This window comes from Pteropus alecto, unplaced genomic scaffold, assembly GCF_000325575.1.
Source record: "Pteropus alecto unplaced genomic scaffold, ASM32557v1 scaffold5, whole genome shotgun sequence".
Classification (NCBI taxonomy): domain Eukaryota; kingdom Metazoa; phylum Chordata; class Mammalia; order Chiroptera; family Pteropodidae; genus Pteropus; species Pteropus alecto.
The window spans coordinates 22,015,690-22,028,959 of record NW_006441953.1 but is presented as its reverse complement, the minus strand read 5'-3'; the positions used below and the strand labels follow the sequence as shown (position 1 = coordinate 22,028,959).

Genomic DNA, 13,270 nt, shown 5'->3' with positions numbered 1-13,270 from the left:
AACATAATCATCCCCAGAACTGTCATCTATTTCAAATGATTAAAGAAAGAAGAATCTGTATGTAGATATATTTCAGGGTTTTTTGTTAATAGAAAACACTGAACATAACAGAGCACTATCCTCATTTTGATTTTTACTGCAAAACCATTATATGAATATGTCGGGTACTTCCCGGGATGAGGAAATACTTAGGTATGAAGAGTTTTTATGGCCTCCATGTTAACTCGCATTACCTTTCATACATGAGTTTCTGTCAGTAGACTAAAAACTCAGAAACGTAAACTCTAATCTGTAAAAAATTTGATGAAAGGTAGTTATATGAGCAGAAGTCATACAAGCATTTGGGTGGAGGCATCTTAGAAGGTCAGAGCAGTGATGATGGAGGGAAAACATGTCACACAATTGACAGATAACTTTGCCAGAAGTGAAGTTTGATGAAACAAGCAATTGGAATTATCACTGCTGTTTCAATGAAGCTAAAGTACCACGGAGAGACTGGTGATAATGGCACCATAATTAATGCTTATGTTATGAAATATTTGTATTTTATATGTAAAGATGTCACTCTGGCAGAGTGTCCTCATGAGACAGCTGCTAAAAGGCGGTCTAGTGAGCTCTCACGATGCAAAAAGCAGCGTCAGTGGAACATAATTCTGTTGAGGACGGTATAATTTCTACATTGTTAGCCATTTACGGAATAAATATATGCAACCAAAGGAAAATGGCTGTCGCCGAATCTGTTTTTAAGCCAAACCTTTTATGGGTCATGAGTTTTTTAAAATGCGTATCCCAAAAAGTGGTATTGCAAGTGGAGGTAGTTTCAATGGTATGTCTTTCTGGGAGAAGATAGAGAGATTTCGCCCATCACATGCCTGTGCTAATGTGCTAACACACGTTCCCAAATGAATGTGAGGGGGAACATAATGAGATTACATTTCCGGTTTATTTCTATATGCATAAAAAGGGCACCATTTTGTATCTCCCACATGAAAATAACACTACTGAACTAATATTATCACGGCAGTTGCATACTATTACATATTTAACCAGTAAATGTATATTTTAACCGATGAATTTTTACCTATTTATAAAACTCACCCACTCATCTCCCAACACACACACACACACACACACACGCACGCGCACACGCACACGCACGAGTCCTCTTTGGGATGGTTGACATGTATTTCCATGACAGCTGGCTGAGTTTAAGGTGTAAGCAGTGGTCCTGGAACTCACCCACAAGCTAGTTGACCCATGAGGAGACTGACTCTGTGACACTGGCATTATTAACATCAGATACTAAGCACCTAAGGTCATCACCCAGAGCCCCACTCTGATGTTAATGTCCCCGCAGTCCCTGTCAACATGACAGCCTCCTGTTGGGTTCTCGAACACAATATGATGATCCTGATTTCTGGTTTTGTCGTGGAAGAGAAACACATACAGATATGTGACCAATAATAATTTTTACATAAAATGTACTGTGACAGTAAGGCGTTGGAATAACTTTAACAGAATTAAACATAGGAAGCCTCATTTTCTCATTCTGTCGATGAATTTGTAGGTCCCGTGGATGTCAGTATTCTAGCTAAATGCAACCCCTGCCTATCAAACCCATGTAAGAACGACGGCACCTGTAACAACGACCCAGTGGAGTTCTACCGCTGCACCTGCCCGTACGGTTTCAAGGTAAGTAGGAGCTGTTGTGGGACCCGTTATATGCATCCCTCGCTTTCTTTGGTGGGCCCACGTTATTTTATTGTGCTGACAACTTCTTTACACTCGACTCTACTTGGCCACTCCTTTTCCAGGGGCAGGACTGCGATGTCCCAATTCACGCATGCATCAGTAACCCATGTAAACATGGAGGAACGTGCCACTTAAAAGAAGGAGAAAAAGATGGATTCTGGTAGGTCATTAGTCTGTAATCTTCTGTGTCTGAAATAGTGGAGCAAGTATAACTAAGCACACATGCATTTCCTTTTCTAAATCCAGGGACATTATTTTCAAGAGAATGCCAGAAATCTGTTCATAGGGACAATATGTATTAGTTTCTCTCTGAGATATTGCAATGTAAAAACAAACGGAGTCATTGCAGTATTCTTAGCTCAGGATGCTACAAAATCAGGAAATTTAAACACACACATGCACACATTAGGATTAATCAAGTCAGGTTAGGTCAAGACAAAGTAATGGCTCTATTATGCTAATTAATAGTCAACTAGCCTCCTACTGCAAGTCATATATTCATCTGTTGTTTGTGTATTGCTTTAAAGACAGTGTGTAATGATAAGATGTAGGTCCCAGTGAAAGAGAAAATTAATGATTCATTTCCAACCCACAATATGAGTAGACAAACATGCTGTGAACATTTTTAATCTGGAGTTATTTAATCATACAGTACAATTACTTCAGATGTACTTCATGAATTATGAATAGACTTCTTATAATGACACTAATAATTTCACATAAGAATGCTAATGTACTACTAAAGCTTGTTAGAAATATCACTTTGTATAATAAATATGCTTCATTTCTGCATTCTGTTATGAAATTTTCTCTTTTACATCAGGACTTTTCAAGGATTATTCTGATGCCTATCAAGATTAAGTGTACAATGTTTTATGCCAGTGAAAAAATTTGCATTTGTTGAGACTTAAAGAGAACATTCACATTTTATAATTGCAAGGAAGACTAAATTTTATTTCAGATTTCTTTTTTTGTTTTGAGACATAAAGAAAATTACACATAAGGTAGTAGTGTTGTAATGTTTTAAAATCAAAACCAGTTTCTCCTCACTTATAAGCAAAGAGGCGTGAATTATTTTATTAGAGTACAATTTAGGATTAAGATTACAAGGGCTGTAGAGTGAACTTTGCTTGTGTTTTGAACCAGCAAATATATTGTATTTATTGCCATATAGGATCATGGAGCCATTTGCCATCTTGTAGCCAGTATAAATTTATTTCACAAATTCTTTCTGATTTGGGGGATATTACCTTAAATTGATGCTTACAACATGTCATTTAAAAGCATTTTGAAAAGCAAATTCTTATAGTTAAACTTCTCTAATTGATGAGTGTTATTTAGTTTTTTTTATTTTTTTCAATATTTAGACCATATGGTTTTAAAATGCAGGGAGTTTTTTTTTGTTTTTTTGTTTTTTGTTTTTTTGCCTTTTTTTTCCCCTTGGCATTCAGGTGTATTTGTGCTGATGGATTTGAAGGAGAAAATTGCGAAGTCAATGTTGATGACTGTGAGGACAATGACTGTGAAAATAATTCTACCTGTGTTGATGGAATCAATAACTACACGTGCCTTTGCCCACCTGAATACACAGGTAGGAAGAATAGAAAATGCTCTGCCATCAATCTGTGTATCTGAAAGCATCATCCTGCTGCATATGTTTAGTAAACCATTTTATTTTTTGAAAACTGGTAGGTGTTTTGGACATTACGTGTAATGTAAATAATAGATAGATTAAAGATGATTTCGGCCAACCCAATTAAAGACCTGCCACACTCAGTCAGAAAGTCATGCCATCCGGCAAAAATGAGTTATCACACTGAAGCTAGCAGTCTAATAACTGAATGGCATTTCCATACAAATCGCTTTTCCCGTGCAAACCAACCCACCAATACATGGATAAAAAGGGGGCATTTCTTTATGTAGTCGAAACATAACTAAGTGTCTGAGATTATTTGTATCTATACTTGCTCCTTCACTGAGTGTTTTTCTCTATTAACTCATGTCCTTCAAATCTAACACAAATAATGAAATATTGAGCACTTTGAATAATCTTATGAGACCATCACCTTTTTTCTGACATTTTGTCTCTTGAGATGATACATCTCATAAGACTATCCATCCTGCTTAATTTCTTCTGGATAAGCCAATTTGCTATACAGTCAACATCAAGTTTATGACTTGCCTATTATGTCAGAATATCTGTTTTGATTTATTTTCATGGCTATGAATAAGAAATATTTTAGTTACAATCTTTTTTTTTTAATACGTCACTTAGTTTTAATGTTGATCAAGAAAAGGAGAACGCTATACACGTTATTTGTTAGAAAAAAATGGAGAAGTAGATTCTATCGTTCTAATCTAAGTTACCATTTTCGTCTTGCTGGGTATTTTTCATTAATTGCATTTATTTCCAGATAATTTAATACATAGATAAGGGTATCAGACGGTGAAATAACTATGTAGATGACTGAAGTTAACATCTCTAAACGTGAAAGATGAAATCACATCTGTATGATTAAGTGTCCCAGGGATTTATTGGAAAAGCATGGAAATGCAAGCTTTTATAGAATACCCAAACTTTGCATATGTACACACACACACACACACACACACACACACACACACGCATGCACACACACAACCCTTGAGCTCTTTGGTGAGCAGAATTTGAGCATCCCTTGATATGTTGCATTAATAAAAAGTGGCAAGTAAACCCAACATGCACAGATTCTGAAGCCCCTGGAGCTAACCTGAGAATTGAGTTTTATTTTTTATTGGATGGGCTGATTTAGACTTGTACAAGGAGCCCAGTGTTTGCACTGAAATCTATTATCTAGATTTACCTAGATGGAATAGTTCTCTTTTCCCACCACTTGTTCTGATCATTATGGAAGGGGCTTAATTCACTGAATTCACTCTTTAAAACAATCTACTCTGACCCAGACAAACTGGACCCAAGCATTTCAAGCATACTTTGGCTAGCCGGTGAGATCCTGAGCGCAGCAACCAGGATTTTACCTCTGACCTCTTATTGTTGACAACCAAGGCTTGAGAGCACTGCAGTATTCAGGCTCTTACGTGCCTTTTCAATGATCATTTACAGACGGTGGCAGATTCTTCTGAGTTGGCTTGGAGTGGTCCTCCTGCTTTGGCTTTAGATTTGCTATACTTTATTCCTTGTCCATTGCTTTTGAGTCTTTGTCTTGTCTTCTCACCCTTTATTTTCCAAGCTCCCTTCCTATACCTGATCCTCTTGAACACATGATTTCTCCACCATAATGATTTGGTTCAGAGCGACTTCCTCTGAGAAGTATTACGAAGCCTCATCTCCCTATGTCAGATCTCTTTTTTCGAAACATCAAAAAAACCCAAAGCTTAGCAAAACCACTTTTTAGCCAAAATGTGACATCTATAAAAGCTATCATGTGGGAACCTGCCAAGAATATCTGTCAAGAGCCATTTGATTCTCAACAAGAACTGAGACTCTTTGAGTCTTTTTAAGCATAGCTATTGCGAATATCAGTTTGCCTCAATTTTGGCAAAGTATAAACGAAAATACTGAACTCAACAGAAACTTTATAGCATACAAAACAGGAAGATATTACCACTATAACTTCGGGCCGAGTCTTGTGGGGAATGAAGAGTTTGACGATTTGGCATTAGAACAAATATCTAAATGAAGCACGTTTGTAACTCATCTATTAACTGTAGTATTTTTGTCCATATGTGAAGTGAGCTCATTTACAAAATATCAAACAGCCATCTGCAGATTTTGAAATCAGTGGCACATAGTGGCCTTTAATTATAGGAAAGTATAAATTGGACTCTAGAGTTTTATATCCTGCTTTATCCAAGTCTGCAGTTAGGGAGGAATTTTCCTATAATGTGGCTGTATTGTTTTAGGTTTAAGTTTGCAATCTGATTAATGAGCATAAGATCTGGGAACAGAAACCCTGCTATGCTCAGGGAATATAATAATGTTGTCATTGTTTAAAAATCATTCAAGTCACAAGTTGCTTTCTGTTTGAAGATTTTTTTTTTTTTTGACTCTATACCCCAAAGGCATACAATGAGAAAGTGAACTCTTCAGTCAGAGCAAATAAAACTTCATGGAAAAATCTTGTAAATTATTATGGGAAAATGTTTTACATTTGGCATCCATGGCAGCAGTCAGAATGGATATATTGTTGTTAATGAAGAAAATTCAAGGAACTAAAAGCAATCTGACAGAGAAGTCATGATGTGATGGGCAGGCTATAAAACATGGCTACTAATGTTCAAAATAAAATGAACCATCATTGGGAAATTTATTAAATTTATTTAATCCACTGTAACCAACACATCACAGTAAATAGTTATTGATTTATTAGAGGACAAAACTCTCTGCCCTTTTCTGCTGTAGGGATTGACAACATAAATTTTAAGGGCCAATATCATTTTTCTGTTATCTGACACTTGCAATACCCTTCCCATCCTAGTTATCAAAACTGAATTTTGCCAAAATTCAATCCATTACCTGTCCTATTTGTATCATTTACGACTGTTGATTGCTAATATTCTTCAGACAAGGTTAATTTTTTTAAAGTTTCATTCACCATGATTCTAAGTTGAAATCACTATGCTAAGGATTAAGCAGGTAGGACTTTGGAACTGCTACACAAATAATTGAAAATTTTACTCCAGGGTTTTAATTTTAGCTTGAAAGATTGTGTTTGGGTTTTTTTTTTTTTAATCATTATTATATGTTTTCTAAAAATGAGGCATTTCTTGAAGGTAAATTTTCAAGGAATTCCTCAAATTACATAAGCTCGAAACCTTATAAAAATGAAAATTATAAATATGGCACCCCTGCCATGTTGAAAACTTGATGCCTTTTCTTAAGCTCTGGTATGAACTTAGACGTTGAATTGAAAAGTGTTTTTGTATGTTTCCTGAGAGTCAGAATCCCAAATCTGCTCCATAAAGACTGATCTTAATTAACCCTATTCTCACGGGACCACATACAAAGATGAGACAAAATTGATCACAGTGTAAACCAGGCTTCATGGGATTACATAAATTCAATCAATGAAAGCTCCCATACCAGTTAGGCATGTAAACGCTTATAATATATTTTGCGGGGGGCGGGGGGAGAATTCATTTTTAAATTAATCGAGAACATTTTAATTTTTCCGTTTTGTACCATTATCTCTTTGCTTTCCAAATCTCCAGTGCCCACATGCAAACCACTAAGGGCACATCTTAAAAAGTAAGGCTGCTGGTTAAGTCACCTGGTTTAGAGGCAGCTCTCTCGCCCCCCGTGATGGTGTTTACCTATTGCCTCATTTCCTCCATGTTTGTGCGTCTGGCCGGCTGTAGGTAAGAAACCCAAGCCTTGCTTCAGTTTGCTCTCTCACCCTCGGCTTCTCCGTTGTTAAATGCTGTGCTTTAGCTTCACGTGCTCTGCTGTTGTATCGCAATGTAAAAAGTCTTTTGTCTCTTCTGTCTTTGTCGCTGCCAGCCGCTAATCTGAATGAGGTGGAAAAAGGTTAGTTGCCTTTTAAGTCTATTATGATTTCCGTTTTCATTTCCTTCTTTCTTTTAAAGCTGCATAGATTTCATTATGTGTACATGATAAAAGGAATGCTGACAAAATCTGAAATCTAGAATCGATATGTTGAATCGGTCATTCAGATCCTCGATGTATGAATAGCTGTGCCAAACGCTATAAAAAGGGCATCGGAAATGTGCATTACCAATTTCTAGAAGGCTGTGAAAGAAACCCTCTGTGTGGGAAGAAGGGGTGGCTAAAAAAAAAAAAAGAGTAATACTTTCTACTTTCTGCTTGTCTGTATGCTTTTACTTCTTTAAAGATATCATGAACATGAACTATTTTTACGATGGAAAATATAGGTCATTTAGGACATTAGATAGGCTATAGACAGAAAATTTGTTCAATAGTGGGACTTTTCCAATAATTTTAAACTAAAATCTTTAGTAATTTGAAACATGAACAACATTGAAAGGTGTCTACATTTATTAAAACATTTTATAAAATAAATATTACGAAGCCCAAGAGGTTGAATTGTAAAATGACATCGTCAAACTCATATTATAGTACATACATCGTGAGTGTTAGGCAGCATTTTTAAAGCACAGGAAGAGCTACATCTAATCATTGATGTCAATATGGTCTATGTGGCTCCTCAAATATGTCAGGGCCCAGGAAAGAATGTCTTAGAAGCGATTAGGGCAGTAGGCCTGTCTGAGGAATCATTATGGAGTCTGTGACATTTTATCTGAAAGATTCAAGACTATTACTAATAACATCAAATTTTCACTCATTCCGCTGACCAAAAGTCTTCAAGAGCCAAATGCCAGCACCGCGTCCTAAAAGGAGCCCTGTGCGTGCTTGTCTTGACAGTTCCACTTAGATGTGAAGCATTGACAGTAGGATTGATTATATGACCAACATGGAATACATTACATAGGAGCTCTCTCTTTCTCCTCTTGCTAAGGATTTCATTTCTTTCCATAGCATTGTTCAGGTGATTTACTGGTCGGTCACTTACTCTTACTCTGTACAGAGTCAAGTTGAAAAATATGAAAAACGTTTTCATATTTTACAATGTAAAAATACAGCTACAGCCCGTGCAGATCTCTGTGGGTTAATGCATGTGATACCGTTCTTGGCCAGATGTCATCCCTTCTTTTTACAAGTACTAAAGCAATTGGTGGCCTGTGGCAGGCATGTCTAAGGTCTGAGTCTGTGTCAGAGACACAATAGCAATTATTCTGTCACAGGAATATGCCCTTAAATCGCTCTGTATACTCTGGGGAGCAAGCTTGGCAGGACGAGCGTGTTTTGAGCCACCATGTGGTTTTACATGTTGATTAAATTTCATGATTATGTTTATGAAAGATATCTTTTATTTCCAAGAATCTGCTGCTGACTGAATTTGCTTTTAAAAGCAGTCTAACCATCCTGTTTTTTAATCCAAAATTTAACTAGAAATGAAATTTCAATTTCTTTACAGCACCAAGGGTAATTTTTTAAAATAAATTGAAGCTTCATAATTAGCTCCCGTATTGTTAATTTAAAAGAACCCTGTAGATATAAACGATAAAGATTTGAGCAATAACCTGTCTAAAACAATGAGAAAGCACCTACCCAAGGATATACACCCTGTAAATAGGAGTCCAGATGCAAACCAATGTCTAACTGACCCCAAGGCGTGCACTCTGATTTGGGGGCCTTCCACCAGAAGCAGTCCCTGCTTATCTGCTGCCATCTTCCAGGCTTGGACTCTTTCCACTTCCCACAGTGGCTCCAATTAGTCATTTATGCCAAACACGCTTGTCTTCTGCTGTCTCTTCAACTTGCTATACACAATGATCCCTTATGCACATTTAAGAAAAATAAATTCAGGTGTAGACAAGCAGTCTATTTCATCTATATGTGAGAAAAATCGTATCAGGCCAATTGTACAGACCTAATCAATGCCTGCACGATTAATTAATTAATTCCCCTGATGAACTAAGGTGGCTTCCCTCACTTAGGGCAGGTGGGATACTGATGAATTTGTGTATCTAATGGGGAAAGCTCAGGTTTCTCATCCTGGCACTAATATTTATCAACTCTGGGACCCCTCTCAGTCTTTTTTTTTTTCTGTGAAACAGAGATAATGACATCTGTCCTACCTCACATAGATGTTTCAGAATAACATGGAAAAATGTATTGGAAAACATTTTAAAATGTTATATGTCTGTACCCCATAAATATCAGGGGCTGTTCTGTATGACAGCAGTAAGTTTTGCATCATTTAATTACAACCATCATCGCTACAGGGACCTAGTTTAGATGATTTGATGCCATTCTTGATGGCATGAGAATTCTAACGGGAATTTTGATAGAGAAAATTCCACAGGACAAAATTATATGTGTGAAGAAAATTTCTCTCCCCATATTTTTCAATATTACCTTTAAATTTTTTTTTTTTTGTCATGCTCATTTCAAGCGGAAAGATTTTATTTAGGGATAAGTCTTTGGTTCTTTTACCTTCATACTCTGAAGTGTAAGGAAATAGTAAATGCTGAAGAACGGATTTGGCTGTATTTTGGGGGTTTTGTGTATATTTTTAATTTTCGTGATCTCTTTATAACAGTGACTCCACTGTTATTAATTCTGCCTTGAGATGTATGAGGTTTTTATATCAAAGTCAATATAGTTGCGACCATACCTACAGTCTGTTTTAACTCTAGAGAATTCTTTGGTGGCCTAATGATACTGCGTGGTTTGTGTTCACTTTCCAACCTTTCAAAGCCACCTTAAATGCCTTTGAATCTCAGAAAACATTTTAAAGATTCTTTTTTTTCCCTTCAGCTAATAGGCAGGGCCCATTGAGCCTAGAACAACAGCTTAGCTTAACCAAGCCTCATTCAATCTAATTTGGATTTATTTGTTTTGAAAACGAACTTAAATGTTTTTGCAGTTTCAATAGCTGTTGGAATTGGCTCCATTATTTAGTTCCAATGTTCCGAAGAAAAACACTTCTTTTTTTGTTTATGGGGGTGGCTTTTCCATTTTAAAAATTCAAAAGATATTTATTGAAAAAATACCTTATGCAGGACATCGTGCTAAGCATTGGAAGTGATACAGAAATGCATAAAACATCACCCCCGTCTACCAGGCAGAAGCTTCGGCTTCTGTTCTGCACTACAGGTTCAGACGAGGTCAATTATTTTACCAGTGCAAAGCCACCGTTCCTCCTCGTACCCCAAGAAAGTTAACAACATCACGCAGTTACTTTACCAGTTTGAACAGAGAAACACTCTTTTCTGAATGTGAAGACTAATCCAACTTTGGCAAACGACATTATGGGGCCCCTCATTTTATATTGTTTAGAACAAAAGTGAGAACATAAAATGGTTTTTATTGTTGGAAACATCTTAATATCCACATTTATATCATATTTTCTTGAGCCTTCCTATTTTGAATCGTGATTAACTTTACCTCATGAGGTTACTCTGTGGCCATGTCCCTCTGGTGCATGTGTCCTGTTATGGGCACTTTGGGCACCAAGAGGACATGCATCAGTGGCTAATATATCTTCAGGAATCCACAGCCCCTCAAGTTTAGTTCCATGTATTTCTATACTAATAACAGGATTTAATTAAGTTTAGAGGAATGGGTGTGCTCTGGATGATTGTTTATTGATCACATTGTGAAGATCGGTTATTTCTAATTGATAGAACAAATTTTAGGACAGTGAACACAAATAAGAAAGCCTCAGAGTATTAACAAGAATCTTCAGGAAGAGTTGGCTCTTTTTAGAAGAAAGAACTGGAAACACATGGTTCATAAGTAGCCTTTGGAAATAAAGGCATCTGTTACCATCACCACTGAGAAAGGATACTGAATATTTAGATTGGAGGCTGGACATCTTCCCACATGAATGTGCCCTTGCGTTTGGGATTCAAAACTTGAGCAGAGTATGTAACAAATAGTTCTAGCCTGGCTCAGCAAAAGAGGAGAAAATAGAAATACTTTTCTTTAAGATCGAATTCAATTAATCTGTCCTGGGATGACTCCCATAATCCCATCAGCTGTGTGCACCTTCTATTATAGTGCATCTCGCTGCTGCATTGCAAGGTCTGTGAGAGGAGACAGAATGTTTCTCTTTACACGAATAAAGAACAAAGGGGAAAGGTACAGTTTGTTTGTTTATTTGTTTGTTTTTTGATAGGAATCAGATGGAATTTTTAAAACTAGATAATTAGAATCATCCAGCTCTATTTATCTTTACCTTTCTCAAACATGCCACTTTAGTTAGTGCTTATACTCACTCTTCCTAGATTCCTGGGTTCATCCTCTCCATTTCGAATTGAGATTGTCATTATTTGGCAGATGACTTTGTAGGAATATCTGAGTCAACAGGCCGTAGTACGTATCCAGTCTATCCCGCATGGGTGTACTTCAGGCTGGGATGTCAGACCACAAATCTGCTACCAATCTTCCTTATATTCTCTCTGCTTCCTTACATTGTCCCTTATGCCATCTGGGTCTCCGTTGTTAACATTTAAAAAGTATTTTTCTTTGAGAAGCAATCAGTTAAATGGTACCTTTCATATTTTTCGACAGCCATCAAATATCTAGTTTATGCCAGATAATTTGCTAGTTAATGCAATGGGAAAGAAGAGGTACAAATGTAAATTAAAATTTCTATCCCCTGCCCTCAAGTGGTGTGCTGTTAAGAAATTAAATCTCATTTATTTTATCCAATAGGTTGCTTTTTTGTTACCTTCCTATTCTTTGCCAATTCAAATAGAGTAAAACTAGTACCAGTTCTTTAGGTTTTTCTTGAGCTAAGTAAGAGCTCAAAATGCAAATATTTGAAGAATGATGCATTTTACTCTCCAAAACTCTGTGTCCTGGGGATTCTGTCAGGAATTCAACCAGACTTCCTCCCTTGTTACAAGCATATTTTAAAATGTCATAATAGATTAAGCTAAACACTAGAATTCTGGTCCAGTTATTCAGATTGCTGTCATAAGTTCTCTTTCCATTATTATCAATATCAATAATCCTTTTGTATTAAAAAAAAAATAGTTTGGTACAATTTAGGAATAGGAACAAGAACAGGTTGCAATGTCACCTCCAGAACCCTTCCCACCCCCTTCACGTACCCATGAACCCATTATGGACCCTTTGAAATTTTTTTTGTTTATTTCATAGAAATAAGAAATCTGGCTACATTAGTAGTAACTAGCAACAGTTAAGTGTTCCAGCAAGTCCAGGTACCCATATCTAAAATTATTTTTGTTATAAATATACATGCCAAAGCTGGATCTACAGGGCTAACTTCTGGAAGGATTGAAATGAGATACTTATTAATTCAGATCACCCCTTTCCTATTTCTCTATAAATGTAAAACAAATGAGTATTTTAAACAGAGTGCTTCGAATTAGAAAATTTCAGAAGTCCTAATCCACAGACAAAAGGTGCAACCTCTTTGCCACTACGCATGCTTTGAGGGACTGAATAAGCCTGGGCAAGAGATGCTGTTGCCCAAATTTCTTAGTAGAGAGAAAGCAATTAATCATCCATCCAATAACTCTTCAAAAGCTGCCTCTGTGATCAGCACAGTTTATGAAGAGAATGGAACTCTTTAGAGATAATAATAAATTTGGGGACTGTGTAGTTTAGTTTTCAATAATAAATAAAAGTAATGACAAGTCATCAAGCCAGTTTCTATATGGAACTTAAGTGATACTGGAAAATTGGATATCTATCTTATTCCTCTAAATTTTCCAGATTGTAACAGTTGGGATAAGGACTTTGTCATGCTCACCCTTTGAGTATTTGCTGGGTAGAGCTCAAAATATTTTGCCTCAACTTTGTATTATGAAAATTATTAAATGAAAGCACCTTTTTATTTTGGTCAATTAAAAAATTCTTACTCGAGTATTTACAAATGGATCCTATTATAAGTGGTTAATTTCCTTTTACACTATTATTATTAGTTTTAGAAAACATTTA

General features: G+C 36.4%; 1 protein-coding gene across 3 annotated transcripts in view; it reads left to right on the top strand.

Annotated features, from left to right (window-relative positions):
* SLIT2 (slit guidance ligand 2) overlaps nt 1-13,270 on the top strand; it is a 325,399-nt gene that overhangs the window by 278,100 nt on the left and 34,029 nt on the right. For all 3 annotated transcript variants that reach the window (XM_015594878.1, XM_015594877.1, XM_015594879.1), the window contains 3 exons: nt 1,568-1,692; nt 1,815-1,912; nt 3,204-3,343. In XM_015594878.1, coding sequence (XP_015450364.1) covers nt 1,568-1,692; nt 1,815-1,912; nt 3,204-3,343 — 363 coding nt within the window. The remainder of the gene's footprint in view (nt 1-1,567; nt 1,693-1,814; nt 1,913-3,203; nt 3,344-13,270) is intronic.